The sequence below is a fragment of the Lissotriton vulgaris genome, chromosome 9 (genome assembly GCF_964263255.1).
Source record: "Lissotriton vulgaris chromosome 9, aLisVul1.2, whole genome shotgun sequence".
NCBI lineage: Eukaryota > Metazoa > Chordata > Amphibia > Caudata > Salamandridae > Lissotriton > Lissotriton vulgaris.
Genome location: NC_141697.1, coordinates 608621892 through 608648024, shown reverse-complemented (window position 1 = coordinate 608648024; position 26133 = coordinate 608621892). Strand labels below are relative to the sequence as shown.

The 26133-nt window shown below is 43.9% G+C and overlaps 1 protein-coding gene across 1 annotated transcript in view; it reads left to right on the top strand.

The window, feature by feature from the left end:
- Positions 1-26133, top strand: part of SPTBN4 (spectrin beta, non-erythrocytic 4) — a 1634043-nt gene that overhangs the window by 412759 nt on the left and 1195151 nt on the right. The window contains exon 15 of the mRNA XM_086938242.1: positions 10958-11095. Within this exon, the coding sequence (XP_086794368.1) occupies positions 10958-11095 (138 nt within the window). The remainder of the gene's footprint in view (positions 1-10957; positions 11096-26133) is intronic.

Below are 26133 nucleotides of genomic sequence, written 5' to 3'. Positions count from 1 at the left end.
GTGCAAATTTCGCCAAAATATTTACAAAATTGCTTTTTTTGGCCCTGGGGGTCCTTGTGGGACACCCTGAGCAGGCCTAGGGGGTCAGGGTGTTTTCTACCCTGCCCACTTTTCTTTTTTTTCACCTTTGTTTTACTGTTTTCTTGTGACTCGGTTCTACCGAGTCACAAGATGGCTGCCAACACTTCCTGGTTTGGAGTGTTGACAGCCAATTAGAATAAAGCTCGTGGTCGGGAGGGTTCACAAACCCTCCTCAGGCATAGATATCAAAACCTTTATTTTTTTATTTTTTCAGCAACTACTGAACGGATTTACATCATTTTAAAAAAAAAGTTGCTTTCTGAACCAAGCACTACCTTATTGCCAAATTTGGGGTAATTCCGTTCAGCATTCCGGGCTGTAGCCTGTCTCAAAATTGCCTATGGAAATTAACACACGAAAAACGTGTTTTGGGACCCCCCTTTTTTCTCAGCCCCCGCTTGACGATTCACCCCCAAACTTTCAGGTAAGGAGCTGACCTGGATAGCCTTTTTTGTTTTGAGAATTTCCCGAAGATTCGTCAAACGACACCAAAGGTATTACCAAATAAAAAATGCTTTTCCTATGGAAACTAGGTTCTAACTATAACTACCTAATGGCGACTGCCAGTAGGAGAGAGAGAGCGAGATATATATATATATATATATATATATATATATATATATATATATATATATATATATATATATATATCAGCTCCACTCTCTCTCCATCACGGCTTCCGCCAGGAAAGAATCACACTCGCGGGGACTTGTCACCATAGATTTATTTCAGCGACAAGCTCCAAACAAACAGACGCGTTTCGGAGTAAACCTTTCTCTATGTTTACCAAAGCGCCATACATTCAAAGTATTTAAACATTTTCACCCCGCATGAACATCAAAAGAGGACTAATATACATGTTTGTCGTACCTCTAAATCAGCGCCATCTTTTAAATGACTTACTGATCAACTTTAGTATAAACAATTCATTTGAAAATCGGATTTAAAAAACCAATCACGCCCATGATGGGCAATCACTTCCAAATTCATGTAAGCTAATAAAGCCCTGAATGGGCATATATAAACATCAGGAGTTGAATAAATACAGAATGACTAGAGCCTCTCAACAGTTATCCAAATCAAATCATCACAAATACTACAATTAGGACACATTCCATCCTTGATAGACATTGAAATGAAATAAGACTAAAATGCAGAAGGGACAAAGCAGGGGAAAAGAAACAAGAAATAGGAAAGAGGAAACAACACAGGACGTGTAGCCGTCACAAGGATAAAATCATCTATATCATCATCATTACTTTCCCATCTTGTACGGTACCCGTTTAAAGAATCTAAACAATTTAAAACCACAATGCAGAGATCATACTATTCACCCAGATGTATGGCCAGTTCTTCACTACTGTTAAGACCATGTGGAGTTTTAGTACGCAAATCAATTATATAGCGTGACTCTAACCTCCTAAGTCTCACAATCCTGTCACCACCCCTAGGATTGTCGGGGACATGATCTAGACAGACATTGTCTTGGTGCTGTGGAGCGTATATATATATATATATATATATATATATATATATATATATATATATATATATATATACCTGCGAGGCCAATCATTTCGGCAATTAACAGTGTGGGAGAGCAAATTGGACAATATGTCGACTACTTCCTACAAGACATGGTGAAAGAACTACCAAGATATGTAAAGGACACAGGTGACTTTTTGATAAAAACTGAGAACATTGTATGAACAGGCGATCTATTACTGATTATATTAGATATAGAGTCTCTCTATACAAGTATTGGCCACCAAATCGGCTTACGAGCAGTAAAACACTTTTTAGACGGAAGACCCTGTGAATACAATAACATAACAAAATGATACTATATCTTATTTCTTGGTGTCTCAACAACAATTATTTTATGTTCGGTAAACAATTTTTTAAACAACTAAGAGGAGTAGCGACGTGAGCCTCCCCCAGCTATGCGTGTTTGCACGTTGGCTGGTGGAAAGAACAGGTTCTGAGAATAACACACCATGAAACATTCGATCAGCATGTAGTGCATTGGCTCAGATACATAGATGATACTTTTATATTGTGGAAGGGAGATGAAACAAAAGCCAGACAATTAATTGAAGCTATTAACATCAATTGTATGAATCTTAACTTTACATCCCACTTGAGTAAACCCGATATGGAGTTTTTAGATGTGGAAGTGTATATTTAAAATGGCAACTTTGAGACTACCTTATTTAGAAAACCAACGGCGGGCAATGCTACGCTACACGCTGATAAAGAGCATACCCTACAGGGAAATTTTAAGGTTAAAGCGTATCTGTAGTCTAGAGGCTAGAGATTTTAACAACTGCGTGGAGGATACTATGGCTAGACTCAGTAAACGAGGGTGCAATGATAATATCCTAAAAGAGGCGATTAACAAAGCAGAAGCAAGATCCAGAGTAAGTCTCCTTACAAGAACAGAAAGTAAAAGAAAAAAAGAGAAAATAAATTCAGATTCACCTCGAAAGACTGAGGGTCCTCGGCTAATAACCACTTACTGTAATGAAGAAAGAAAAATAAGGTCAATAATAAAAAAGAACTGGCCAATCGTACTCACTGACAGTGTTTTAGGAAACAGACTCCCTGACAATTTCCTTTAGGAAATCGAAAACCATGGGATCAAGATTAGTAAAAAATAGTCCAGAATTAAGCCAGACAGAGACTTGGCTAAAACTCAGACAAGGTTTCACTAAGTGTTCATCGTGCAGAGCCTGTAAATTTGGAATTAATAAAACCCATTTTGTTACTCCATTCAGTGAAAAAGAGGTTGCAATTAAAGGCAGCATCAACTGCAGAACTGAGTATGCAGTTTGTCATGACATGCGCCTGCGGCCTAAATTACATTGGAAGTACAAAGCTGCAGGTGCATGTCAAAATACTGCAACACCTTAGAGCTATCTTTAATAATGATCCCGCATACCCAGTTGCCAGACATTTTAAGATGACACCCAACAATGAGGTTAACTGTCTCACATACTATGTAATTGACGCCATTCTCAAACACCGCAGAGGTGGGAATAGAGAACGACAATTAAGAGAGTTGGAGACACGTATGATTCTGGAGTTTGATAGCAAAATTCCAAACGGTCTCAACATCACAGAAGATATGCATAATTTTCTTTAATGATATAGACAAGTAGAGATAATATGAAGGCTCATCAAATGAATTACTAATAGGAATTTTTGAAATAAATAAATATGTGGATGCGATGGCAGGGACCTTTTAATCATGAAGCAATGGTTTTAAGTGTTTTAATTGCTGCCTTAATTTTGTAATGTGATAAATGTTAGTATATATTAAAAAACATATTTTTAGATTTTGTAAATAGTATTAACTGAAACCAAGTTTTTACTGTTGGCAATATGCTAACATTTTGCACAAGCACTATCAGGCACTTTAAGAAGAAGCACTTTTTGCACTTTTTTTGCACATCTAGTTTTGCTGCTAAGCACCAATGCACTTTAATAAAATATATAGGGAATAAAACATTAATATAAATGTAATATAAATACGTGATGTATTCATACAGACACATTTACAAATAGGAAATAAGTGAGAAAGTCGATCCTAAAAAGGTTGCTGTATTGGGATGATGTCATTTAAATCCAATATTGCAAGCAAAGGCATTTGAGCTAAAGATCATTGCCACCAAACTATTGATTAGGCGAGGTAGGCAAGTAACAGCATTTGTGCAGGAAGATGAATAAATAAATAATTAATATGTGTTCAAAAGTCACGGAAGTGGCAAGACCTAACAGATCAAGTTTGGAGGGGCAAATCAGATATTGGTGGATGTTGCAAATAGAAAACATTAAATGAAATGTATAATATGTGCTTTTTATGTCTGCTTATACCTCATATATTTACAATGCAATCTTTATATATTTATATACATGTGTGCACAGCCTATTTATTTGCATTCGGAATTAATTAATATGACTCCGTCCACTGGATATTTAAATGATGAGACTATAACATCAACCTTGTGAAATACATGACGTTACCAGACAGAGTAAATGTTGAAAGTATTTTTCCCTGTTCATTAGCACGTGACATGGAAGTAGGGGGGGTTTACACTAAGCAATTATAAAAAGTTTATGGCGGACTGCGCTCCTTATGTGAACAAGGGCACTTGTTGCCCGAAACGCGTCATCGATGTGAGGAGTGAGGTTTGAATAAACATCTTGCCAAAAATATCTTGGTCAGTTACTCTCTCTTCGCCGGGAGGAGGTTGCGAGAGTGTGAAAGTCTACGATCTATATATATATATATATATATATATATATATATATATATATATATATATATATATATATATATATATATATATATAGATATACACACTTCTATGTATGTGTATTGCTTACTTATTTCATAGTTAGTGTGGTGTTCAATATCTCCGCCTCTCACGCGAGAGACATGGATTCTTCCCCCGTCTGATGATGTTGCTTTTGCAGTGTCTTGAGATGTGTTATATATTGTTCTGGTTTCACATTTGTGCCGTTGGTACCAATTGTGTGGCCTCCTATATTATGTAGGGTGTGCTCTTCAACTTTCTCTTGTTGTTCAATAAATATATTTTCATATATATGTCTATATGTCAAGGGATATCCACACAGCGAGAAGGCAGGTATACTAGGTTTTCCTTTCTGTGGTATCTGGGGTGTTTGTCCCAGATCCCATCTCTCTCTCTCTCCCCCTCATGGGAGCGAGCCTTATGTGTGTGCCGGCCTGGCCAGTATCCATTATCCATTTGACCTCCGGGTACAGTTGACCTGTTGACTACCTGGTGATGCGCCCGTCTCTTTCTGCCGACGCATATGTGCTGTTGATGCTACACTTCATTGGGCTTTTGCATATGTGTGGTGTGGTTCTCATGGTCTACACTGTCTGCTTATGTGTATCCCTGTCATCCACATACATGTATCTCCTGGTAGTCATGGTTCTGTATTTCTCTGCATGGTGACATCTGTCCCTCCATGTGTTGTGCATACTCTGACTCTGTCATACTGTTTTGTTCCCTTCTGGGACTTTGTCTCTTGCAGATTCATTGGACTTGTGCTCTGTTTAACTTCTTCTTGCAGTTTGAGGACTTTCTTCCATTATGCATTACGCACTGGTGTTCTGGTTATGTGCTTCCCTTTCATCCCTGTCTGGACGAGAGAGGTCTCATACCGTCCTCTGACAGATTGTGGTGGCTTTGCCTCCCCTTGTTATTGCTCCCTTACAGAGCTTAATGGGTCTGGTGTCAGCCATGCTGGCATTGCTGTTCCCACCGTGTTTTGGTCAATGTTATTGACGGATGAGTTCTCTTTGGAACTTGGTGGTTTTAGTCGCAGACCCTCCTTCAATGGAGTATAGCTTTAGTATCTATTCTAAGTTAAGGAATGTGCGGTTAGATGTCTCTATCACATGAACCAGTTACTTACCTTTGGTAACAATGTATCTGATAGAGACACAGTCTAGCCTCAGATTCCTTAACGCCCACTCTTCCTCCCTGCTCTACAGGGGCCTTTTCAGGGTGGGTTCTACCCACTTGCCTCCTTACCGATGGCCTTTGTCTTCATGTGGGATGGTTTGTTTCACCTCCCTCTGGGGTAGGGTGTCTCATGCTGTTTTGTCTGTTCCTTCTCCACCCATTCTCGTAATTGGGTAGTGGGTTCAATGTCATTCCATGCTCCTCCACCCCGGTTCTTCCAGTGTGGGGCTTAATCATGTTCTTATACCTTCCCTTCCACCCTCTCCTATTTTTTGGCCATTACTTGGGGACTCCTTGACTATGTTGCAGTCAATTAGTTTAGGGTCTATTTGACTGTGCTACAGTCAGTAGGTCATTTCTGGGGTGTGTGATTGTCCATTCACTTTTGTTGCAGAAATGTGGTCAATTACCATGAGTCACGTTGTTCCAGTTTTGTTGCCCGTTACAGTTACATTCTGTGATTGCAGACTGCCTATCGTTTGCCATGTCATTCATCTCCAATACTGTTTTGCCTCATAGGAGGGCATGGCTCTTCGCTTTTGCGACACTGTTTCTAGGGGCGAGTACTCTGCTCTCCCCCTTCAGCCCCTTACAGTATAAAGTACTCTTTTGTTGATATACATGGTGCTGTTTCTCATCATTCTATGATTTCTTTTCGTTGTTCTTTCAAAGATTTTCTATCTTTTTTAGCACACTGTTCCTACACTCTCACGGTTTTGGTAGTGGCTCCGCGTTGTGGCGCGGAAAAGCTTCACAGTAGAAAACTGATGTCAGTGCACTGGGAGGGACTTATATGGCTCCATTGATGTCATATTCGTGGATGATGTCAGGACGGAGCCATGCGACGCCGTCCCCCGGTGCGCAGAGGTACTGCTGTAGATTCTCCCGAGCCAGTCTGACGCAGGGTGATATTTTAAGTTAATGAATCTGCGGCTAGGCTGTGTCTATACCAGTTACATCATTACCGAAGGTATGTAACTCGTCCATCAAGGGCCAAAAACGATGGTCTGTGGTGTGATCCAGGGCCACATTATTGCCATGGAGCACAAGTGAGTTTGAAGGTGGGCATGAAGGAACTGAAGCAGTTACATTGTGTCACAGTGAGTCTTTGAGTTATTTTGATGGTTTCATCCCTACTTCTACTCTAAATTAAGCGTCTTGTCTCTAGAAGAGTCACAGATTTGACAAACCTGCGTTATGCTGTAGCTGAGCTGCTATGCCTCAACCGCACCCTGGGGTAACCCTTCTCTGCTTGCTTGTCACTACCTTTGGTGGGTCAAGTGCACAAATCTACTCATGTGTTTAGTCTCTTATCTGTAAACATTAAGAATGCCTCAAAACAGGCTCTGTTAAGGTACCAAGTGCTATAAAAATCCATGACAGAGACACCCTCAACAAGGTGTTAAATTCAGTGAGGTCGGAAGATACAAGCCCCCAACCAACCTCTACAGCTAGACATCGAACAGTGGAAAAGGTTAGGCCATTTCAGTATGAGACTTGACAATTCCTGACTTCACTACTTTACCAAAAAGCTGGTTGTGAAATCTGTCATTAAAATCTGGGCAGGTAACCACTTACACCCCAGTAGTTGTACAATGAGCAAGGTGGAAACCATTGAAGCAGAAGACATGTTTTGTTTAATTAATCTCGGCCTGTCCTTGTGACAAATTGTGTGCTTTTGGTAATCACTTTCAGAACATATTTTTCTGATTTTTTTAACAGCAATCCGAAAAACTTGAATCTAACTAAACACTGTTAGTAAGTATATAGTAACTGTAGTATGCTGTAACCCAACAATCATTTTATTTCACCCACAGGAAGAGAACTCCTAGGGTCAGAGTCCACTCCCTAAAATATGGTGTTGTAAGAAAGTTATGAATTTTAAAACAAGGATTCCAGCACTGTGATGGTGGTATACTTCTGCTTCACTAAATTGTTTGATTATAGTCCATTCATATCCTTCTTATTTATTTGTCTCTTCAATTCCCACTATGCAATAGAGATAGACGAGCCACTGACGGATTGAGCCAGATGCTGTGCTCTGGCTATGCTTGACTTTCTCTTGGATACTCAAACCCAAAACGAGTTGAAACCTCTGTCTGCCACCAACACTCTAACAGCATGCACAAAGAATTAAAGGCAAAGCATTACCTTTTGATGTAACATAAAATGGGGAAATCTGCTGGCTGAATTGTACAATGTGAAAAAAGAAAACCTAGGATCCATCAGAGCTTCCCCACTTGACCAAATTGTGTGATCCTAGAAAATTGTTTTGATTTCACTTTGCCTCCATTTTCTTCAGTATCACGTATGAGAGCACCTTGAAATATACGAGTTCAGAATCTGCGCTATACAAAATCTCATATGATTTAAACAACTATAATGGTGTCCCATGTAAAATAATAACCCTAGCCACATAGAGGATGCATATGACAATTCAATTAATCAATCAATCAAGGGTTTGTAAAGCACACTACTCACCCGTGAGGGTCTCAAGGTGCAAGGGGTGGGGGAAGTTCCGGATCAGTCGCCGCCTTGGATCATTCAAAGAGCCAGGTCTTGAGGTTCTTCCTGAAGGTTCGCAGGGTTGGGGAGCGTCTGATGTGCACGGGGAGCTTGTTCCAGGTCTTGGCTGCGATGTAGGAGAAGACTCTCCCGCCTGTTCTAGTTCTGCGGATGCGGGGGACTTCTGCTAGGGCGAGGTCAGCGGAGCGGAGGTTCCTTTTGGGTAGGTGTAAGAAAACTTTCGCCTTGAGGTATATTGGTCCGATGTTGTTGAGGGATTTGTAGGCGCGGGTGAGGAGTTTGAAGGTGACCCTCTTCTCGATGGGAAGCCAGTGGAACTCTTGCAGGTGTTGGCTCATGTGTTTGTGGCGCAAAGTCCCGAGGATGAGTCTGGCGGCGGCGTTCTGGATCGTCTGGAGTCTGTGAAGTAGACCTCTGTTGATTGCGGTGTCTAAGGTGTTGCCGTAGTCCAGTCTGCTGGTAATGAGGGTCTTGCAGAGGATGCGCAGGAAGTTGAAACTGGTGAAGGTGACAGCGTTGATCTGGCAGTTCATGTAGAGGGAGGAGTTGAGGATGATGCTGAGGTTTCGCGCGTGGTCCGTAGGGATGGGATGATTCCCGAGGGCTGAGGGCCACCAAGTGGTGTCCAAGGCGGACATGCAGGGCCCGAGGATGGGGACCTCAGTCTTCTCTGAGCTGAGCTTCAGACAGCTGTCCTTCATCCAGGCTGACATATTCTTCATTCCCTCCTGGAAGCGAAGTCTGGTGTCTTCGGGTTTCTTCATGAGTGAGAGGATAAGCTGGGTGTCATCAGCGTAGGATACAATGCTGAGCCCATGCTGTTTTACGATGGTGGCAAGGGGGGCCATGTAGATGTTGAAGAGCGTGGGACTGAATGAAGAACCCTGAGCTACAATTGACATGCATCATAGTTCACTAATGGCAACCTTGTTATAGCAGGCAAGGCAAGAATGTTTCTAAGTTCATGTTTGAGACTGCGGCATAACAAAACTTGAGGGGCCCCCCTGCAAGGTACAAGGAGGGGGCCCGCTCCAGATTTAATCAGAGCTCTCAGGCCAGAGTACTGTGATGAGGGGGTCTCCTGCAGCTCAACCCCCCGCCCCCCTCCCCCTCCCCTCCGCACGGGCTGCGGGGGCCTTTGTTACGCCACTGGTTTGAGAATTATCACTCTTTATAAATGCCTTTCAATACAATTTTATAATCTGAATGCTGCACTAAGGTAAGACGCATAGCATGTACATGTAATATCGTTTTTAATTACAAAGAATCGTTATTATATTTTTATGTGTTTTATTTTAAAATGATAGTGTTTCCAAGGTTACATTGTGTAGGACACCTTCGTTGCTTCTTTTTCTTCCACTTCAGTTAATCTGTCAACAATAATATCATTGTTAAGTCAAGCAAACTCCAGCTCAGGGGCGGTATGTAAAGGTCCGGAGGGCCGCCACATGTGGCTCCTGGGATGTACTTTGAGTATTCCTGTCCTAAGGGGACACACTGTACCCAGCACACATTGGAAGGTGCAGTTGATACATGCATGGCCACATCCTGAGTGCCGAGGGCACAGGTGGTGTTCTTCGAGCACAGTTACATGGGTATTAAATGCAGACACATACAAGTGAAATCAGAATGATTTGGGATTCAACAATACCTCATCCCGTTAAAATACAACCAAAGAGTCTGATTGGACCTAACACTCTCCCTGGAGGCACCTGCAATCAAGAGAAATGCCAGGAATATGTAATTTAATAAACCCCAAAGGTATAAGGTATCTGAAAATAAGACAAGTGGAAAATTAATGTAGGACAAAAGGCAGCAGCTAAGAGTCCATTGCTGAGTGGTTGTACAGTGGGTGAACAGTATGAAGATAAAATATTGTTATTCTTACATTCCCACCATAATTCTAGTGAGTTGCATAAAAATGCAAAAAAAAGGGCAATACATAAGGGGAGACAAAGGCATTAGTATTCTTTTGACCCCGGGGCTTCTGGTTGTTCTTTATATTACATATTATTGATCCATGCTTGCTGGGTTTCGATCTTGTGTGGACACCACTTATCTCCTGGCAGGGGTTCAGGATGGACTAATTAATGAACTAATCCTGGGTTCCAATGTCCCAGTAAAGGACAGTGATCCTTAGGAAGAGAGCCCACCCTTTAAGGGTGACTGTTGTAGTGAGTGTCTTGCAATCAAGGAAGGATAACATCATTAGGCATGGGCATTGTTTAACAAAGGGGATCTTGTAAATACACATTAGAAGCCTTTGTGTATTTCATATAGTTTTTGCTTTTTCTTATACTAACGCTTTCCGCATACGTTTGCTCAAACAAAACTGGTTTGGGCAACGAATGTCTTTGCTGCATGAGACTTTCGAAACTTTAAGGGCAATCCCTGTGAGTTTTGTAGCCCAGTGATTCATTTGTATACAATGTTTAAGCAGACTACTGTTCAAGTGAATTCAGTTTAATAAGTATAATTTGTACAACAAATTCCAGTGTTAAGAACGAAAAACAATTCCCCACCACAAAAATTGATGCACCTTGCACTTAGGTGGTGTTCGATGAAGCATTTATGCTTCCCTCATTAGAAACGTGCTAAATTTGATTCATGAAAATGGTGGGATATTTGATAAAAGCCAGAAGGCATCAGCTTCAAATAGTATACATGCGTGAAGTAAATCAAGGACAAAGCAATAACATGAGACATTATGCTGGTTGATTTTTGTAAGTTGTTGGGAGCTCTAGGGTTTTTCCTCTAAAGTAGTAGCCGTTCCTTATTCTAGCATTGATAATGTATTCTATTGTTTGGGCCATCCATATATTAAATAGCTTGTGTTTGCATTTATTCAGGTTTGAAAGTCTGGACCAGGAAATGAACAGTTTGATGGGACGCATCCTGGATGTGAATCAAGTTGTGCAGCAGTTGGTGGATGGTGGTCACCCAAGCGCCTCTGAGGTCCGGGCTTGCCAGGACCACTTAAACAGCAGGTAAAGGAAGCTCTGGGTCAAATTATGGGTGAAACAAATGGTAATTGTTCTGTTTATGATGTATGGTGCAAGGCAGGTGTATTATATTGTCTCCATGAATGGTCAGCGTGTTTACTGTCATAGCTTGTAAAGGACGAGTACTTTAGTCTAACAGTCCATTATCCCATGACCATGGCCTTGCATTCAAAATCCTGTTCTGTAGCCACAATCCTATTTGATTTGGTAAAAGCACTAGACATGCTCATCGGGTACATCCATTTGGAGGAATCTGAAGTGTTAAAACCTAAAAAAAAGTAGTCTTCCACCCACTGTGGATTGCACCCCCTCACACTAATAACTGAAAAATAAATGGATTCCAAGGCAAATGTCCATCCAATAATGATACAATTTCCACGTATTTCTTTAATCTTCTTTATTTGTTTCAATTTCATTGGACAGCCAACGCGATTCGTTCTATAGAGAACTTCATCAGGGTATTTTCTGTGTCCAACAAAACGCATTGGCTGTCCAATGAAATTGAAACGGATAAAGAAGATTAAAGAAATATGTGGAAATTGTATCATTATTGGATGGACATTTGCCTTGGAATCCATTAATTTTTCAGTTATTAGTGTGAGGTGGTGCAATTCACAGTGGGTGGAAGACTAGTGTTTGATCAATGTGATCGCCCCTTGGGGACAACAGGGGCAGTGGAGGTGCACACCAAGAGAGCAAGCTGCTTAGACGGGTGGGCATATTGTTATATGAGAGGTGCGTCACACACAACTTGTTTGTGTGTAGTGTTGTGTTGGTACAGGTTTGGGTGTTTTCCCTAAAAAAAGTAGTGCAAGATGATAAGAAAGTTGAAACTTGAAGACCTTCAATACAAATTACATTTTAGTGTATCAGCGTTTTGTACCTCTAGATATTTGTGTAGGAACAAAAAGAAAGTTGTGGCACATGATAGCACAATTTGGATTGAAGCTAAAGTGAAACATTAAATTTGATGACAGACAAGACAGTTGAAAATATTACATGACTGCGATTCAATTATTAAAGTCATCAACCACATCTCTTCATATTATAACGAGAGAATGGCCTCTGATTCTAGTTTTATATTAAACCTGATTTGAAACTTGTAGTGATGAGTGATATTAGAGGCAGATGAGCGAATGGAAACCCTAGGATCCTGTACAGACCTCCAGATGTCAGTGCAGTAAATGAGGATGCTGTATTAAGCCGCTAAAAGGGGCTAGCAAAGGGTATTCTACTATATAATGAACAACTACATGTGCACAGAAATGTAAAGGAAAGGGTCCTGTTCAGTAAAAAAAGAGAGATATTTGCGAATGTCGTCAGGGACACCTTTTTGGCAAGTTTTATCGTGGAAGGCACCAATCAAGGATCAACTCTGGATCTGGTTCCAGTGAAGAAGAGGTAATTAATTGTCGACAGTTCAATTAAGTAAAAGTACAGGAATCATGAACCAAGACTTGTGCAATTTAAGAAAGCCCACTTTACAGAAAGTAACAATCTACTGTGCCAGTGGGAAGAAATACCTCCTAGCCACAGCATAGGTAGGAGGTAAAAGATATTAATGATCATTTCTGAAGATGACACTGCACCAGTGCAGGAAGTACATCTAAGTTGGACAGAAATGATAAGGAATTTGCTGCATTACTTGGAACGTAAAAAGTGATCTAAAAGGGTATAGAGCAATGGTTATCCAATGTAGATAATGAGAGAAGGATGGTTAAGGTAACCTACATCAAACCTATTGGCCCTCGTTACGCAAAAAGGGCATAGCACATTGCCGGCTGGTAACCTTGTAAACTGCCTGACATTAAGCAGCGTCCTGTTAAGGAAGGGCTGATGGTAAATGCTCTCCTTGCAGTAAACTCAGCCAGCTAGCACTCCGACATGCATCTGTGTACCCAGTTTGACCTAATTTGCATTCAGTCATGCCCAAGCAAATGAGGCCTGTCCCTTCCACCACTGCCGGTGTAATATATTTTGTTATTAGTGTGCCAGCAGTAGAAGTGTTTTCAGCACCCATAATAAGACCATATCTTGCCCAGATGACTTCGTTTGTGACGGCACTATCCCTGCAGGAAGACAACGCTCTCCTCCTCCGATATGTGGCGTAATTTCCACCCATTGATCCTGTGACCTGCGGGGCAGAAATGGCTTGAAAGTTCTTGTATTCCTAAGTCTGAATCTGTGTGTTGACAATATCAAGTAGTGAAAAATGCCCTCTTGTTAGGGCCTAAGTATGTATATAAATATAAAAGAGGTAGCAGCTTGACCCTCTGTGGAAATAGTGAAAGAATCCAGTAGGCAATATTGTGAAACAATTCTGAATGTGCCCTTTTGTCATTTCATAACCTAATTAGAGAGGTGCCTTTCAAAGCCTCAACTCATGTGTTTAAAGACCTCGCTAGACAAAAAGCTAGTTAGAGTAAAGTAACATGGATTTAGGTATAGTGCCCATAAAACCAATAAGGGAGACATAATATGGAAGACAGCTATTTAATATTTGGAATACACAAGGAAATTTGGCACTGTCCACACACAGGTTCAAATTTTAAATGAAATCAAGTAGGCGTTAGTGATCAATTCTGAGAATAAAATGGCAACTCCAGATATGATAGTAATTAAAGTGTACTAAATGATGTTGGAGTTTTCTTTTGCACGAGACCTATAGTGGAATTCCTCAAGGTGCTACGTTGGGGACCACACTTTTAGACATACTGATGCTTGTTCTTAGCGATCAAGGTGGCGAGTCATGATCTCAAAGTCTACTGGACACAGTGCAAACAGTGTCATGCTGAGGCTTTCAAAAATTGATGCATTGGACAGCTCCTTAATAGGGGCATTGAAATCAGGGGTAGTGGAAGTCATTTTACCTCAATACGAGGCCACATTGAGTACATTGTGTTGAAAAAAGGATAGCAGGAAATGAGAAAAGGCTCAAATCTGGCACATAAAACTAATTTTAAAAGAATGGGAGGCTTGAGTCATGGTTTGGATTGCTTTCAATAGGGAAAGGGAAACTGTTGGCTTGTCGGGCATAGAACCTAAATTAGTGCTATCAGGTGGTAACAGGAAATATATTATGCCAGAAACTAACAGAAAGAGCCTACGTGGCCATCTTCTAAGACTTGGTAGAAACAATTTTTATAGTGTGAACAGTTAGGCCATGGGATGTGCTCCTTATGCTAAAAGCCTTCTTCACTGTTTCAAGTACAGATTGAGTGATTCCCTGACAGTAGTGGCGTAACTGGTGGTTACGCTCCAGAACCGTGCCTGTGTGTAGCAATCAGTTAAACGAGATTGCTGGTAATGATATCCCTCCAATGTCCTTCAGTTTTCCAGAATTGATCCTTGCTGTGCCCTTACCTCATCCATTAAAGGTTTGACAAATTCTGAAAATGCCTTTTTTAAAGCAAATTAACTTACTGTTTATCTCTTAGCCATTAGTATCAACCCCCCTGGTCAATCCTGAAAAAATAGATTTTCTGCAATTCAATGTGATTTTCTGTGTGTTGCCTAAGCACTTTGGGTTAGATGTACATAGGTTTGCCTTTGCGATTCCCAAATAGCAAAATTTAGCAATTCGCTATTTAGGAATCGCAAACAACCATGTACTAATGTGCCACATTTTGTGATTCCCAATGGGTAAATGTAAATGTAAATTGTAAATGTAATCGCAAACAGACCTACCTCATTAATATTTATAATGTACTTTCAGGTTAGGAACCCATTGGGTGTCGCTAGAATCACAGGGATGTTGGCCTTCTGGGGTCAGCAGACCACCATGTCTGGGACTGCTTTTAAATTAAACAATCTTTTTTTTTCCGATGCAGCCCATTTTCGGGAAAGGAACACAAGATGTGTTTCAAAAATAAAAATGAAAAGTTTTCTTTTAATTTTCAAGAGGTCCATGGGACCACTGCCTGCTCCTAAAAAATATTTTCAGCAAAATTCACAAAGGGCAAGGGGTTCTTGGGGGACACCATCCCAACTCAGAGTTGGTGGTACACTGTGAATGTTTAGCGACTGCATTTCAGTCGCAAAACATTGACACATACCACTGCAAGTTGGTATTAGTAAGGGATGCCCTGAACACACATCGTCCTAATACCAAATCATAAACCCAATTGGCGATTCGATAATAGGTTACAAAATTGCAAATTGGGCCTCTGTACATTCAAAAATGCTTTTTCGCTGTCGCAAATGGCCTGCTTCTTCGAATTGGGCTGTCTGCGACCGCGATCTAGCTTTGTACATATGGCCCATACTTTATTCTTCCTCAATTGCCAACATTTCAAGAAGTGCTCAATTTGTGGCAGTGTTTTCTGGTGGTGGACACTGACACTCAGTTTTTGAGGAATCCCCTTATTTTTCGGCATCAGACTTTGACCCAGAGGAAGAGAAAGGCAAACAAGGTAGAAGTAAGAGAATAATGGGAAAAGGGGGACAAAGAAAGCAGAAATGAAAAAGAACATGCAAGAGTGAGATAAAAATACTGGAAGTTTAGGGTGGTGGAAGAGAGGCATGAGATGAAATCAAGACTAGTCCGCCTTGGTATTCAGCAACCCGGGCGTTTTGCAACAATGGTGTGTTCCTGCACTTATTTATTTACAAACTAAGGGGCAAATTACGATGCCGGTGGGACCAACACAGAAAGGCCGTCGGTGGCGGTCCCACTGACAGACAGCCCTTCGGGCAGACCACTGCATTATGATGCATGTGGTCGGACCCATGACTGTCTGGGGACGGACCGCCGCCTCGGACAGGATCTACTGATTCTGAATAGTGGCAGTGCCTGCTCAGGCATTGCCGTCAGGATCACAATGTCCCTTTCCGACTGCCTGTTCATGGCGGCTGGAAAGGAACTTTGGGGGCACCAAGCAGGGTCTCCTTAGACTTCTGCTAAGTGGTATGGGGTGCACATGTGCTGCCCACCTAAACATCAATGTACTGTGTGCCAGGCACCACATTGTGCTTGGCACACAGTGCATCGATGTTTGAAAAATGCCCTTTTCTACTGCGGCTTGTGCTACAGCCCTATTCCAGGCTGCAGTAAAAGCCACAATAGAAAAACTGTCAGACGCTCATCCAACCACCATCGTAATGAGCCCCTAAGTGCCCGATGAATAAAATTTCCTTTGCCAAAAGTGGTCGCAAAGTACGCACAGACTTATTGGGAGGGGAAAGGAATTTTGCAAACCTACCTATATACTATTAGGTCTGTTCACAAAATTCCGAAATGCTGTGGGTCGCAATACAACCTACCTTATCCGCATTCATGAGGTGGATCTCAAATTGCTCCTAACTACAATTGGATGCCATCACAGGGATGGTGGCCTGCTAGGATCAGCAAACCACCATATCTGTGTTCACATTTTAATTCAAGTTAACTTGGGGGAGGGTCGCGGGGAAGGGAAGAAAAAGTAAAAAATCACTTACCTGCCTGACAGTCGCTGCCTCTCTGTCCTCTTCACCCTCTTCCAGGACTCCAGGGGCAGGAAGCACCCAGGCTTCCAGACTCCTCTAGCCAATCAATACGCTGCTGATAGCAGCATTGTGATTGGTTTGAGCGCCATGGTTTGACGCTCAAAGAGGGATTGGGAGGCTGTGCATATTCTCCACCCAGGCTGTACAGTTCAGCCTGGTGGAGAACATGCAAATAGCGCATGACTGTTTGGCTGGCCCAAGATGGCCGGCCAAACCGCCATGTGCCCTTAAGAAAGTGCTCACCACTTCATTCCCCTGCTCCTCTGTGACAGCCTAGCCCCGCCCCATACCAGCTGAGCGACGACAGAAAAATAAAATGATAATAACAATGCGTTATTAATATTTTATTTTTTCCTTTTTGACCTGCTCACAGAGCAGTGGGGAGATGCTCCTCTGCCTTAGCGTAGGAGCACCCCAGTGCTTAATTTAAGCCGGTGGTTTCCTGTGCTCAGCACTGGCACTTTAATTGATTTCCAGTGCTCAGCACCGGCACTTAATTTTCAACACCACACTTATGACAGTCTACCACATGGTGGCGTTGCTCGTCTAATTTAGAGATGAGCAGAACTGATTGTTTATGGAAACAATATACTTTAAAAAATACTAATACCAGCCTCCCCAGCTATTCCTTTAACTTTGGGGACCTGGAATAATCTGAACTGCCACACTTGCAGGTGAGAGAGATGGTTAGTTGTTGTTTTGGCAGCGATGAAAAGGGCAATAGGTGATTCAAGCTGCAGTGGCCTCCGTGTCAGGGCCATGGCACTTATTATTTTACAAATTAAAAACGGGAGTCACCCCTTCGTGGACCAGTGTCAAGTCCCCAACAAATGTTTTTTTTATAAAATTCAGAAAAAGGAAGGCCTCTCAAGAGGACCCTTCCTATTTGCAAATGGGTTAAATCCTGATCATATCCTGGTGGATATGTTGGTAAAATGTCAATGTTTTTACGGCTGGATATTGGTTGCAAACCATTGGTGCATATCTTAACGAATTGCTATTTGGAAGAGATGCCCTACACATCCTCCTTCCAAATAACGATTCAGTATGGGTTTCTAAAGTCATTTTGCAATGGATTGGAAAATAGATTTAGGGGCACATGCATCAAGGGGCACATGTATCAAGCCTTCTCCCGTTCGCAACCGTCCGATTCGCAGAATCATCCCGTTTGCTAATGGAAAAAGACCTTTTCCTTTGCATGTAGGTTTTAGCATTTGCAATTTAGGGAATCACGATTTTATGTGAGTACCTACATTCTGAATGCATTCAGGGAATCGCAATACTGACGCATGTAGACTGCAATTGAAAACGCGTATTACTATCAACTTCAAGTTGATGGTAATATGTGCATGCTCTGAAAAATGCACAAAAATGCATTTTTCAAAGTGCCATTTAGCGCACAGATGCCCTTACGGCAGGCATGTGTGTCCTTTACAAGTGCACAATTTCCTTTTTTGTGGGGTGCTTCAGGACGGCCTAAGCCCCCCCCCCCCCCCCCCCCCCTCCCCGGCACCCTTGGATTTGCATTCGCTGTTTGCGATTACCAATTTGTAATCACAATTAGCGAATGCAATACCATTCATTCCTAAGGGCCTGCTGGCCCATAGGAATGAATGGAGTAACATTACCTAATAGCGATTCGCAATTTCCGAATCGCCATTAGGTAATGTTAAGGAATCACACATTTTTTTTGCGATTCCTACTTGCATAGCATTTTATGATTCCCAAATAGCAAATCAGTAAAATTCGCTATTTGGGAATTGATGCGTGCAAAAAGCCCCTTTCCGTTCGCAAATCCATCGTTTTGCAATTCGCATGCTTTACTACCGCAAAATGACTTTGTACCTCCGGCCCTACCCTGTGTCCTCATTTCGAACCGCCCCGCACAATAAAGCTTTTGTCTAGCGTGAACTCTATTGAATTGCTTTTAGTAGTTACCTCCGGCTTTGGTTCAGCGCTGGAAAATCCCTGCAATGCTCGTTGGTTCCGAGAGCCAGTCCCCCACACCCCCCTCTCGGAAGTATTTCTCCGTTTGACCTTGCTTTCTTTGTGAACATGCAACCAGAACTGGCAGCCGCTGCCGCTCATGGGGCCTCGGGAGCGCGATAGCATTTTGTGCTTCGTTGGCAGCTAAGATGCCGGCCTATTAATCAGGGGCTGTGGCGCAGAGCTTCCATTACAGCACAATTCACGTGAGGCGCGCGGCTGTACGTCGCCATGCGTGATGACTGCTGCACCTGCCACATCAATACGTAACGCGATCCTGCTGTCTTCCTGCGTTCAGCCGCGTTGAACTGGCACCGCTGACTTGAAATGCACTGGGGCAGCACATCAGTCCAGTGTATGGCCTCCCTGCCGAAATGCGAAGCCGTGCACACTTCCCAGTGCTGCTGCCAGTGTAACCTATAGTGCACGTTTCTACTTTGGCCCTTATTTGGGCTGCTCATTATACCGCACCCGTACTGCATGGTGCGGTATATACCGAGTGCTTCATTACCCTCCCACAATTTCCAAGTCCAGCAGCTAGGAATCGGATATAGGATGGTGTGTTACAGCACGTTTTCCTCATTCCGGGACATAACATTTGGAAAAATTAGCGTATTTTGCACGCACAAATTCCACCAGGTCTTGCCTGGTGAAATCTGTGAAGGGAAAAAGTGCTGTAGTTGTGATCCGTGTTCAGAAGTAAACCCGCGTTTGTGCCCGAATCCGGACTTTGAATAAGGCTCTTTTTTTGTCGAATATGTGGATATACTAATTATACTCTAACTCAGCATCACTTCAATCTTGTACCCTCTGACATCAGTACTTATATGATCTCTGCGGAGGGAGACTTCCTGGTTTTAATATAAGATGATGTCCAGATGTTTTGGGTTCTCCCCTTGTGTTTGTCCTACTCAGTTCTGATCTCGAACAGAGGCTCTCATCAACATACAGATTAATCGGTCCTTGGAACAAGGCACAGTGAACGGTGGTGGAAAAAGGCATTGGTGGTGGCCCTTTTGAAGGAAAGCAATGCTGTGTCTTCCATTCTGATCAACTATAGGCCTATAGTATCGCCATTGGCATCCTTTTTTACCCCCCCAACATAATATGCATTTCCTATAAATAAACACACAACACATTTTTGGTTTGGGTAAAGTGGCTGCAGGTTTATTAATACACCGTTATGTAATAGGTGGGGTATCTTACGGGTGATCCAAGGGCAGGCAACCAACTGGGCCGCCTGCCCGCCTGATGAGCCAGGCAGCACTGGGGCGAACCCTGCCTATGCTGCCCTTACTAGTGATCCTCTCCCGGATCACGTGACCGTTGGTACATTACTCGCGCCCCTTTCAGGGCGTAGCGTCGCATAGCAAACCCCCTGGTTGTTTAGGCCCACAACCGCCCGAAGGACTAGCGGACCGCCGACACGGTTTCAAGGACCCTCCCATGAGGCTCTTCGGATTTGGCTCTGGCACCCACCATGGTGCCGCGCAGAGGTACCCTTCTGTACCCCTTTGCTTCCAGATCGCCCTGTAACTCCGCCTACAATGAAAAAAGGAAAAAATTACAATATTCTCTGCCCCCCTCCTGCCACCACCACGCCGGGTAAGCGGTACGGAGGGAGACGGCGTGTACAGCGATCAAAGAGATTGCCAAAATGGTGGGGGAGGGACACATACCCTCCCCCAAGTCCTGGGCGCCCAGGAAGTGACACCTCCTGTGCGCCACCACGAGGCTGGAGAGGGGGGGGACTACAACCAGAGTCCCTGCCCCTGAAGGGGGCGGGTGGTATGGGGTGCCCAGGCGACACTAAAGAGCTGACCTCTCTAGTGGCCCCCGGGGGATGCCTCGGCCAGCTGCATGGTATCGCCATTGGCATCCTTTTTTACCCCCCAACATAATATACATTTCCCATAAATAAACACAAAACACATTTTTGGTTTGGGTAAAGTGAATGCAGGTTTATTTCATACACTGTTATGTAATAGGTGGGTTATCTTACGGGCGATCCAAGGGCAGGCAACCAACTGGGCCGCCTGATGAGCCAGGCAGCACTGGGGCGAACCCCGCCTATGCTGCCCTTACTAGTGATCCTCTCCCGGGTCACGTGACCGTTGGTACATTACTCACGCCCCTTTCAGGGCGTAGCGTCGCATAGCAAACCCCCCGGTTGTTCAGGCCCACAACCGCCCGAAAGACTAGCAGGGCGCCAGCACGGTTTCAAGGACCCTCCCATAAGGCTCCTCGGATTTGGCTCAGGCACCCACCATGGTGCAGCGCAGAGGTACCCTTCTGTACCCCTTTGCTTCCAGATCGCCCTGTAACTCCGCCACAGCTCTGGAGGCGGCCACCGTCGCCGCCAGAGCCCCCCACCAAAACAGCTATAGTCTTATCCGCAACCTCTCCTGTCTACAGCCTCCTGCAAATCTAGTCAGCTAGTGTCTGATGAAACAAAAAGCCCCTTTGGCCCGTGAAATTGTGCCAAGCACTATTCAACCCACGCGGGAATGTTCCACTGCGTCACATGACTCAGCCCGCCCCAACTCTGGGCGGGACAGTTTCAGACACCCTGGGCCACAATGCCCAACCTATTTGCTGATTATACTAGCTGCCGTCCTTCTAGCGCTGTGTGTGTCTGAACACGTGTCTCCCATCTATGGTACAGCAGCTAAACCTGCTAGGAGACCGCTCCTACCCCCGCTTGCATACCTCGGCTATTAGGGAGAAAAGGATTATACTTAACCTTGGCACAGTCCCGTTGCTCGCTAAATCAAGGCGCACAAGACTATCCATAACAAGGTGTATGAGACAATGAACAAGGCTGCCCTCCAGCACTTGCCCTGCATCCCTTATTCCTTAAGGGAATTTCGCCCGCTCAGCTCCCTCTGGTGAAGCCCCCTAGGCATACCCGCTTAGACAATCTGTCTGATTCGATACATGGCACACTGTCTGTAATATGGCGCTTAGCATTTGATGTGGGAGATGCCACACTCCGCCTAGGTCAAGGGAAACTTAAGTAGCACACAATTTATACTTTGGCGTACCCTCCAACGAGACCGGCCCCACCCATTTGTAAGGCCAGAAAGACAGATATTCAACCTATTAACTGTTTTTTGGCACTTGGTACACTACTCGTTGAAGCTGTGTTTTTGTAAAGCGTGTGTGCCCCCGGGGCATGCTGTCGCTGATAAACAGTGTATGTTACCCACTCGCTGATGTATCGCTAACAGCCCTTATTTGGATTGAAGTAATGCTGAATGATTCCTAAGGACTGTGGACTCAATACTCTAGTGTCAAAGGCTGACTGCTATTTTGTGGCTTCTGACATTGCCTCTGGATATATACTACAAAAACACAGTACACCTACTTCTGGCTCCAGTACCATAGGCTTTCGCAATGCTAGTTAGTTGCATTAGATATCTGAAGCCACAATTCTGGCTTCGCTGCGTAGCTTATTGAAATTGCATCCTTTCTGAACTGGTGGGACTGTCACCAACTTCCGCAACAGCCAGATAGGTCACCTGCACGGACACCAGATGCCGAACCAGAAAGCGGCAGCCCTTTGTAAACGAAATAGCAACACACAATCCCCGTGTTGGAGACAAAATTGACCTTGTTGTACTGCGAAAGAGGCACATGCGTAGACAAAATAACTATTCTTTGCAAAACAGAGCCTGTCCATAACTTTTATCTATATTGGGACAAAAGATGAACCATGATATTACTGATCAAGTCTGTGATGTCATATTTAGAATACGAGCAGCTGCTCGTTAACTGTACACAATTCCTTCCCTGATGAACCCCCCACTCTGCACTCGCTACAATTGCTGCTAACTTCACCAAGTCATGCACACATCATATCCAGACTATATAAACAAGCACAGGCGGAGATAGGAGCTGATACTCTCCGAATGCGAAACAAGTGGTCGGCTATGCTGGATAAACCTCTCTCAGAGGATGACTGGACGGCGTGCTGCACACTGCTCACACTCTTGACACCCAATGGGAATCTACGTCTTATTCATGATAAATATCTTCATCAAGTATACCACACTCCTCTGAAATTGTTCAAACTTAAGCTGCGTGATAATGCAAGATGCAAGCGATGTGGGGTAGATCAGGCGGATTTCGCCCATCTTGCTTGGTGCTGTGAAAAGGTGGGGAAGTACTGGCCACAGTGACCAACACTCTGTCACTAATGACGTTGTGTGACATCCCATGCACACCCAGGGTGTGTTTGCTTGGCCTGGATGTGCCGCTAAGAGCAAAGAGAAAGAAATTGGTGTCCATACTATTATTATTAGTGAAACGTAGACTATCCATGCACTGGGACAGCAAACGCACTCCAGCGATTAGGGACTGGTTAGTTGACACAACCTATTGCATAGATAACTTTCTACTGTATGCTGAGGAACTGCCTTCAGGCTCTAGACCATCTGATATCTGGGCGCCGCTATCTGACTATTTACATAGCAACCCAGATCTGTCAACAATGGTCTCTGACACCACGTTCCAGTCCTAGACCTTACTATCTGTTACCATCGCTAAACATGACTGAACTGTTAGGATCAATGCTTGTGCTATAATTATGACATTGAGCTAACTTTATATGTTACACATTAGATCTAAAGATGGAACTCTGAGATATGTGCAATTGGTGCTCATAACTGATGTATGATCTGCTTTTTCTTGTTGTATAAGACAAAATCAATTAAAGAAAAAAGTCTGTGATGTCATATTCTCTACCTCTGGCATATTTCCCATAGTTTGCTATAGTCCGAACTACCAAGCCATGTCTTTCCCAGACCGGAATCAAGCATCCAAGGACCGGTTTCTGGCCTTCATCAGCCTGGATAGCTTGACTCCATGAGGCACAGGGTCAGAGCTGATTTGCATATAGCCAGTGTCTAACCCAGGGTGGTGTGGAGTGCAAAAAAACGATGGATTTAGGCCCAGATCCTTGTACTGGGGTGAATGTATGACATTGTTCTACATTCTGTCCATCAACTGTGTTTTTTGCAATTTTCACCCGAGTGTGCTGGGTATACTCAGACGTGAGTCCCAGGCTCTCCACACCACTGGAGTCAAGCTATCCAGGCTGATGAAGGCTGATAGCCAGAAACCGGTCCTTGGATGCTTGATTCCGGTCTGGGAAAGACATGGCTTGGTAGTTCGGACTGGACTGTTCCCATGAGGCACAGGGTCAGAGCTGATTTGCATATAGCCAGTGTCTAACCCAGGGTGGTGTGGAGTGCAAAAAAACGATGGATTTAGGCCCAGATCCTTGTACTGGGGTGAATGTATGACATTGTTCTACATTCTGTCCATCAACTGTGTTTTTTGCAATTTTCATACCGCAAAACTGCGGCACAACTGCTCCAGTCCCGGGCGACCCACCTAGGGCGCATTTATTTATTCATTCATTATTCATCCATACACACAACTGCAAACAATCACCTGGCCCCCCTCCCTTGCCGTTTGGACCGCACTGGCAGCATGGCACGGGAGGCCTGGAGACGTGTGCAAATATCCCTCAATGACGATGTACCCTCTGCCAAATTGATAAACTTGCCTTAACTTATGTGAAATTAGTGCACTGACTGCATGAAAACTACTGTCGAGAGCCCAATGGGTGGGCATGTCCTACCCCCGGCGCTGCTGGGGAGGCTGGACCGACGCTGCTGAGTGAGAGGAATGGAAGGATCCTCACCGATCGGCAGAGCAACATTAGCTGTCTCAGTTTTGGTTGCGCTAACCCGACCGGAAAGGTAAGGAGCTAACTGTTCCCTGTTGCCGTTTATGTAATTATTAGTGTGGCTCAGGGCTCAGTGGAATGGAAACACAGGGGGTCTCTTAAGGGGGGTGTGGCCAATGTTCATTGCGATTCGGAGCAGCGCCGAAGACGAGATTCACTCCGTGTTTGACTCGCGAAGCAGATCCTCCCTTTCAGACTGCAATCCCAACGCGTTTTCCGTCGGACGTGGTTATTACACGGCGACTGGATTACATACGATCGTTGGCATTTAGGACCACGACCTGTTTTCCAACAACTACATTCCACGGATGTTACACACCACGATCATCAATATCAACCCGTTACAAACACCACATCGGGTCCTATCTATACCACGCACGTGGCAAGTTCAACAGAATTCATGAGCAGCACTAACCAGTTTTGACGTGTTCGACAGGGAATTGATTATGGTTATGTGTCCCTACCTTTCAGTCCTGAAGAAGACCCCGCAGCAAGATCACTACTATCTGCACATATGAGGGTCGAAACGTTGACAACTATTGGCCCTTATAATCGACTCCTCACCCCATTGTTTTCATTCATTGAACTTTGCGGAGTATGATTTTCTGTTTGAAATATTTGTATGAACCGAACGGTCCTATTCTTTGTACATAACTTGTAACAGAGATAAATGAATTATATTTGTTGATTACATCGTCACTCAAGAATTCTCCTTTCTTCTTCCACTACCTCCTCACGCAATCACACACCTCCCTTCCCCTTTCTCCTTTGCTTTGGGACACTGTGAAAACCACTAATTTATTGTTTTGAAACAGTGTATATTCAATATGCTTTCGCATTGTGATTAAAACAATGTTGACTTGATTTTTTGTTTCATTGATTTAATTGTATCATTGTGGTTATTTGTTCCTATGCTACTGGGACCCCCTCCTCTTACTAACAATGTCCATGCGGGCACGGCGTAGAACACATAAGCTATGGCGCGTCTAGTCTCAGCCGCCATTCTGCCACAATGCACACGAGTCGGAATCTCTGCGTGACACTGCAATCTCACCAATTTAGTCCCGCAGCTCACAATACTCCGCGCAAGAGACCTACGGATCGAGAGATGGCACTTTCCAATACCACCCACCAGAAGCGATCTTTCACATAGTTTCATTACCCTTTAAATGAAGACATTTTGGCTGTGCCTCGCCCTAGCTGACCTACGCTGCACGAGATACTATGTACTTGCTGGCGCTGGGGCTCCAACCAGGGTCTCTGCAATATAAGGAGCAGCCCTAGCCGCTTGGATCATATTAGAGAGCCGGGATCAGGGCTTGGCAAGCACCCGTTGTCCCCGAGTCACAGCTTTGTCCCCCCAGCGCAGCCCTGTGCAGCATCTGCCTCAGGCCAGGGTGCGGATGAAGCGCCCAGCACGATGCAAGTTTATCCTATCTTAAGGCTGCAAGAAAGGGGGGGGGGCAGCCGGGTACCGGGTATTGTAGCTGTCCTTTCTTATTGCCAGCATTCCATCTTTGATCACTCGATAGCTGGGTCACGTGGGGTTTCCCAGACAATCCCTCACAGGAGAACTGCACACCTCTTGAATGACCTGTGAAGTTATAACTACTCATTATTTGACAACATAAGAGGCCGGTGCGCTATCCGCCCCTTTCAGCAGTAATTATTCCACGTGCTCCGAGGGGTGACCGTAAAAGATAACCGCATCAGGTCTGCAGCTACAGCAAACAGTGGCCGGGTCTATGGTTCGGGCTGCTGATTGGTTTCACTGAAGGAAAGAACAGGGGAAAGGGGG